Consider the following 7275-nt stretch of genomic DNA (forward strand, 5'->3'; position numbering starts at 1 on the left):
AAGAGTGAAACTCCGTCTAAAAAAAAAAAAAAAAAAAAAGAAGCTACACATAAACCATCTTTCACAGTGCCTGGTATATGGCAGGCCTTCAGTTGATTTTAGTTCCCTTTTACCTTCCTTACAAGCAAATGTTAGGAATCTTTCAGGCTCTGGCCCAAACTACCAAGGGTAACTACAAATTAGCCACGTGCTCAGAAAACTACAGGATCCACTTTTTGCTTTAGTATTAGCTGCCATTTACCGGGTGCCAATTATGTGCCAGGTACTCTTCTATGTTCCTTATATAGTGTCTCAATTAATCTTCATAACAACCCTTTCTAGTACAGTCTCAGAGAGGTTAAATAATTTCATCAAGCCACAGGGGCTTTTCACTGCAGATACCATTCAGTATAGATGTTCCTCTTTCAGGAAGCCCTCCCTGAATGCAGCTTCCCAAGCTTTATCACTGCTCCACTGTTCTCAAAGAGCCAATACTTATCTCTCCTATTACCTCTCTTCTGTATTGTATCCTTATTGTGTTACATTATTGATGGTTCACACATTGGTCTGATGATGCTATGATCTCTTTATAGTCAGGGACCTTAATTCTCTCTTACTTCACTGCTAAACTTGGCTGTCTTCCACCACGATGCTGAGTAGGTTCATACATACAGGAGCTATTCTCTAGAGAACTGTTAGCTGGGGGAACTAAGGACCATTTTTCTAGTTTATCAGTGACCTTGGGCAAGATGCTTGACCACTCTGGTCTTTGGTTTCACCATCAGTTCACTGGGAGGGTCACAGATCTGAGATGCTCTGATTCCTGGCAGGAAGGGTGGCACCTATATTGCACCCAGTGACCCAGCAGCCTTTGTCTCTGTAGGACGCTGTGTCTGCTTTGTTGGAACAGACAGCAGTGGAGCTGGAGAAGAGGCAGGAGGGCCGGAGCAGCACACAGACACTGGAAGACAGCTGGTAAGTGAGCATGCCCTTGGGCCCCAGAAGCTGCCCTGGCCTGGACCTAGGCCAATAATGAGATCCCCACATGCCAGCACAGGTGAGAGAAGGGTTCCACTGAGAAGACTGAGAACCTCTCTCCTCATGGGTTCTCTACTGGCAAAAAGGCCATATAACCTAGTGTGATGGTTCCCAGGATTCTGTCCGAATTCGCCATTTTGTGTCCCATGAATCACCCATGATAGTTCACACCTAGTGTTTTCTTTATCTTGATATAGTGACATTTATTTTGCTAAAAAAAAGTTTAAAGAAACTTTGTTACTCTAAATGGAAAATTTGTGTAGTTTGCTATAAATTAAAGAGTCCTTGGGAATTGCATTTGACTTCCAGGAATGGTGAGCAGAAATATTAGACAGAAATAAGATAGGAGTTTACTTCTTCACTTAAGGAGAAGAATGTAATCCCAGCTATTCAGGAGGCTGAGGCAGGAGAATTGTTTGAAACTGTAATGATACCTCATCTCAAAAAAATGTTTAAGAGGCTGGGGGTGGCGGGTGCCTGTAGTCCCAGCTACTCAGGAGGCTGAGGTGGGAGGATGGCTTGAGCCCAGGAGTTCTGGACTGTAGTGCGCTATGCCAGCTTGGTGTTCACACTAAGTTCGGCATCAATATGGTGACCTCCCGGGAGTAGGGGACCACCAGGTTGCCTAAGGAGGGGGTGAACCAGCCCAGGTCGGAAATGGAGCAGGTCAAAACTCCCGTGGTGATCAGTAGTGGGATCACGCCTGTGAATAACCACTGCACTCCAGCCTGGGCAACATAGCGAGACCCCGTCTCTTAAAAAAAAAAATTTTTTTTTAAGAATGGAAGAGGTCAGGAGTGGTGGTTCACGCCTATAATCCCAGCACTTTGGAAGGCCAAGGTAGACAGATCACCTGAGGTCAGGAATTCAAGACTAGCCTGGCCAACATGGCAAAACCCCGTCTCTACTGAAAAATACAAAACTTAGCCAGGCATGGTGGTGGGCACCTGTAACCCTAGCTACTCAGGAGGCTGAGGCAGGGAGAATTGCTTGAACCCAGAAGGGGGAGGTTGCAGTGAACCAACATCCCACCACTGCATTCTGGCCTGGGTGACAGAGCAAGATACTGTCTAAAAAAAAAAAAAATGGGAGGAAGCCATCCAAGGCTATCCACTTCTGTCAGACCCACGGTGTTACTGGGAATCCAGGCTCCTTTCCGTTGTCTGCTTTGTTGTCTTTACTATGTGACCTCCACCACTGAGGCTGCTTTATGGCCCAAGATGGCTGCTGGATCACCAGCCATCACACAGGTAGCCATCAGGAAAGAGGAAAGACAAAAGAGAGCATGCTTGTGTACCTTTTAACCAAGAAACATTCCTGAAGGTCCCACACAGCAACTTCTGCTTGCTTCTCTTTGGCCAGGCTTAGCCACTTAGCCTGCCTAACTGCAAGGGAGACTGGAGAATGAGGTCTGTTATTTGGGTAAAAAAATTACATTTTTGTTACTAAGGGAAAAAGTGGATACTGGGTAGGCCAGGAGCCAAGTCTGCTTCAAAAGGTAACTGTGGACAACACAATGTAATGAAAATAAAGCAATATTATTAAAGTCTAGTTAGATATATTGCTTGCTAAGCCTGACTGAGCCTTCTCTTCTATTATTAAAAAGGAAGGTTAGCAAGTGTTTCAGCAATGTCGAAGACATGCTACTGCCAAAGAGAGACGTTCTCCTTGATGTAATCAAAGTGTCTGAACAAGAATTGAAAAGGGGACAGCTTTCTCACTTTGTGATCAGTGCTATTTAATTCCTTGTGTTATGAGAAAGGTCTCGTCACACGCGGTAAGAAACAATGACGTAGACTAGGGTTTGAATCCTGGATTCTTCACGTTTTGTGTAACCTTAGGCAAAATATGTTTTAAACTTTTTATTGCAGTGTAAAATACAGAAAATTCACCTAAGCATAGAGCTCAGTGACTTTTCAGAAAGCAAAACTCCTCTGTAACTAGCATCCAATCAAGAAGCAGAATGTGACCAGCACTACAGAAGCCCGCACCTTGCATCACTGTTCTGCAAGTCGCTCTAACCTTGTCTGAGCCCCATCTGAAAACTGGGGACATAATACTAATGTTACTGGAAGAGACTCAAGGGAAAGGCACTAATGAAGATCAACTACAAAGCACATAGTAGGCCCTCAACACATAGTCAAAATTATTGTTAGGAAAAAGAGAAGGAACATTGCTCACTGCTGGCTGGAAATAGGGTTAATCCCATGTAGGAAATGGCCACAGCCTATGAGTCTTGCCATTTGGAAGGAAATAGAAGTTGGTCTTAAGTGCATTGTGCTTTAAATTCAGACAGATATGGAGCTGGAGTCTAGCTCAGCCAACCTCCTTGTGGGATCCTATGTCTGATTAGTAAGACCTTACTGAGCATTAGCAAGTTTTAAAAGCTCCCTGGGTGATTCTAACATGCAGCCTGGGCCGAATATCACAGCTGTGAACTTCCGTTTCCTCGTCTATGAAATAGAGATTTAGAAAACAGCCACTATGTCATGGGGTATATTGCAAAATTTGGCAAAATTATGCATGTTAAGCACTTAACATAGACCCTGACCTAGAGGAAGCATTCAATAACTCTTCTGTGTTATTCTCTTAGATCCCCAAATTACATATTTAGTCTCAGAAGGTGCCCTCCCTTAATATCTTTTACTCCAGGGGTCAGCAGGTGATTTCTGGACAGGGCCAGATGGTAAATATTGTTTGCCTTGTGGGCCATGGGAATTCTGTTGCATCCCCTCACCTCTGCTACTGCAGAGTGAAAGCAGCCGTAGGCAGTATATAAACCAGCGGCAGTGTCTCTGTTCCACTGAAACGTCATTTATGGACACTGAAATTTGCACCTTTTCACCAAGTGTTCCCCTTTTGATTTTTTTTTCCAGCCATTTTATTTATTTTTTTTTCCCATTTATTTATTTTATTGCATTGCATTTTAGGTTTTGGCCAGCCATTTTAAAATATAAAAACCATTCATGGCTTAAACTGTCCAAAACAAAGCAGCAGGCAGGATTTGGCCCATGGGCTATCATTCGCTGATCCTTGCTTTACTCCTCTTACAATTTTTTCATGTGAAAAGCCGATGGCAAGGTTCCTGGAATTTTTATATGTTCCTTTGTTAGTTTAGGGTTCTCTCTAAATTGTCTCAGTCGCTCTCTCCCCTCCTTTTCTTCCTCTCTCTCTCTTTCTCTCTGTCTCTCCCCACCGACCCCTGGCCATCTCCCTCTCTCTTTCCTTTCCTCTCTCTTTCTCTCCCTCTCTCCCTCTCTCCCCTTCTCCCTGGCACACTGCTGTGCCACACTCTACTACAGATCACACAGGCAAAGGTCTGATGCCAGAAATAGGCCCAGGACCTATCTCCCAAGACCCTGGCACGAGATCAGTGGTTTCCACCAAATTCCTAGCTTGTGCTGAGACTTTTCAAGCCGTCTCCTAGCAACCGCCTTCTGTTCCTTCTCCCTTTGTGGCCCCCTGTCTCCCCACCCCCTGCCATTCAAACTTCGCCCAGACGCTGCCCTACAAAGAGGGCTGGGGATCCTGGAGCTGCTGTAGTAGGGTAAACCATCTGCAGCCCCCTCCCCCAAAACTGGAAGGTTCTATTGGTCCTGGGAGGTTAACTGGCCTTGCCGTGCCTGCTCAGCTTTGGAGTCGTGAGTTCTGGTCTCCAAAAGACTGTCGGTGTGTTTTTGTTTCAGTTTATAGTCCTTCCTCGGCACCCGAAACCTAGCATGCCACTGGTACTCCCTCGTTTTATTTATTTTTTTATATGTCTTTAAGTCATATAATCAGAAGACTGGGTTTTTCTTTTTTTTTAAGATTCACAAGCAAAATAAAACTAAGAGTGTTAGAAAATACAGGAGAATATAACACCAAACAATGCTAGAGGAAAAAATCTTCATATTTGCCCTCCTTGGGGACTTGTATTTATCTAGGGCAGATGCTAAGAAGCGGCATTGCTGGATCCCAGGGCGTGTGTTTTTTATATTTTAGCAGACATCATAGAGTAGTTCTCAAATAAGATTTTATTAATAAATGCTCCCATCAGCAATGATTAAGAGTACCCTAACCTACACCCTCTGTGACACTCACTCTAATCAAACTGCTATAACTTAATTAAGCATATGTACATTTTTTATTTTAACAGACAAGGCTAAATTGCCTTCAGAATGTAAATTGGCTGCTCTCCTTGACGCTTCCCACAGGGATACACTTTCTGCACCTTCACCGGCACTTGATATTACCAGATTTGTTTTGTTTTGTTTTGCCACTCCAGTGGGTGAAAAGATATTGTTGATTTTAATTATTTTTCTCTTTACAATTAAGTTGGGTGTTTTTTGTTTTTTTTTTCTCGTCTTGGAATATTTAGATCACATTCACAGTTAAATAGAAGAGACTCCCATAATGGATGAGCACTCAGTGGATCTAGACGAACCTGTTTTGCAAACCTGGCTCTATCATGTAGCCTGCCTCACAGGACAAGGCCTGTCAGGCCTCTGCCCCTCACTTTTTAAATCTGTGAAATGGAGATAATCTCTTTGAGCACTGTTGTGAGACCTAGGACCTGGAGTGGAGCTTACTGAACCCTCAATAAATACTGGTTAATGTGGCTTCTACAGAGGCCTTTGTGGAGGGGCTCCCCATGTGTTTTCATGTTTAACAGCTCTTTTTTTTTTTTGAGATGGAGTTTCACTCTTGTTGCCCAGGCTGGAGTGCAGTTGCAATGGCACGATCTCAGCTCACCACAGCCTCCACCTCCTGGGTTTAGGCTTTTCTCCTGCCTCAGCCTCCTGAGTAGCTGGGATTACAGGCATGCACCACCACACCCAGCTAATTTTGTAGTTTTAGTAGAGACAGGGTTTCTCCATGTTGGTCAGGCTGGTCTCAAACTCCCAACCTCAGGTGATTCGCCTTCCTCAGCCTCCCAAAGCGCTGGGATTACAAGCGTGAGCCACTGCGCCCGGCCAATAGCTTTTTTAAATTTTATTTTATTTTATTTTGTTTTATTTTTTAAAGATGGGGTTTCATCATGATGGCCAGGCTGGTCTTGAACTCCTGACCTCAGGTGATCCACCCACCTCGGCCTCCCAAAGCACTAGGATTACAGACCGCGCCTGGCTGATAGCTCTTTTATTTGTAGATAGAGAGGGCTCTGGGGCCAAGGAGGAGAGCCAAGGCCCCTGCACAGCAGCAGTCCTCATCTAAGTACAGAAGACGTTTTAATTGCAGAGTTGTGAGTAGAGATCCAAAAATGTATTCTCCCCATTGGGAAAATCCTCAGGGAGATTTTGTGTTTCCCCATACTCTTGCCGAGCCAGCTAGCTGGATGTCAAATTCTCTGCTTTTGGCTGGGATTCTTTTGGCTCAGTATGATAACACTGTCTCATGCTGATCAGAAGCCTGGCAGTTCTGTATGTCTTTCAGAAGTCAAGATGGGAATAGAGATAAATTACTATTTAACAAATGCAGTCTATTTGTCACACTGAATCCTTCCAACCTTGGAGTCCAAAGGAAATGGAGAGTTTTAAGGGCTATCACCAAAAGTCTCTTCAGCAAATGGTGTTGGAACAAGTAGATATTCATTTGGGGAAAAAATACACTTGGATACTTACATCATGTATAAAAATTAATCTGTGGCCGGGTGCGATGGCTAAAGCCTGTAATCCCAGCACTTTGGGAGGCTGAGGTAGGTAGATCATGAGGTCAGGCAATCAAGACCATCCTGGCCAACATGATGAAACCCCATCTCTACTAAAAATAGAAAAATTAGCTGGGTGTGGCAGCATGTGCCTGTAATCCCAGCTACTCAGGAGGCTGAGGCAGGAGAATCACTTGAACCCAGGACGCAGAGGTTGCATTGAGCTGAGATCACACCACTACACTCCAGTCTGGTGACAGAGGGAAACTCCATCTCCAGAAAAAAAAAAAAAAAACAACTCTGAAATGAGTTATAGAGCTACACATAAAAACTGAAATTACAGAAGTTCTGAAAGTATAAAAAAGAATCTCTTTACAACTTTGGGGTAGGCAAAGATTTCTTAGGACACAGAAAGCACAAACTGTAAAAGAAAAAAAAATCAATAAATTGGGCTTTACCTTAATCAAAAGCTTATGATCTTTGGAAGACACTGCTTAGAAAATGAAAGGCAAGCCACAGACTTAGAGAAAATCGTGCAGTACACATGCCTGACAAAGGACTCATAGCTCAAATAAATTACGATCTCTTACAACTCAATAATAAGACAACCTGATTTTTTTTTTTTTTTTTTT

The 7275-nt window shown here is 43.7% G+C and overlaps 1 protein-coding gene across 1 annotated transcript in view; it reads left to right on the top strand.

Annotated features, from left to right (window-relative positions):
* Positions 1-7275, top strand: part of WWC1 (WW and C2 domain containing 1) — a 189512-nt gene that overhangs the window by 158058 nt on the left and 24179 nt on the right. The window contains exon 17 of the mRNA XM_037740631.1: positions 863-954. Coding sequence (XP_037596559.1) covers positions 863-954 — 92 coding nt within the window. The remainder of the gene's footprint in view (positions 1-862; positions 955-7275) is intronic.

The sequence above is a fragment of the Cebus imitator genome, unplaced genomic scaffold, assembly GCF_001604975.1.
Source record: "Cebus imitator isolate Cc_AM_T3 unplaced genomic scaffold, Cebus_imitator-1.0 Scaffold86, whole genome shotgun sequence".
Lineage (NCBI taxonomy): Eukaryota > Metazoa > Chordata > Mammalia > Primates > Cebidae > Cebus > Cebus imitator.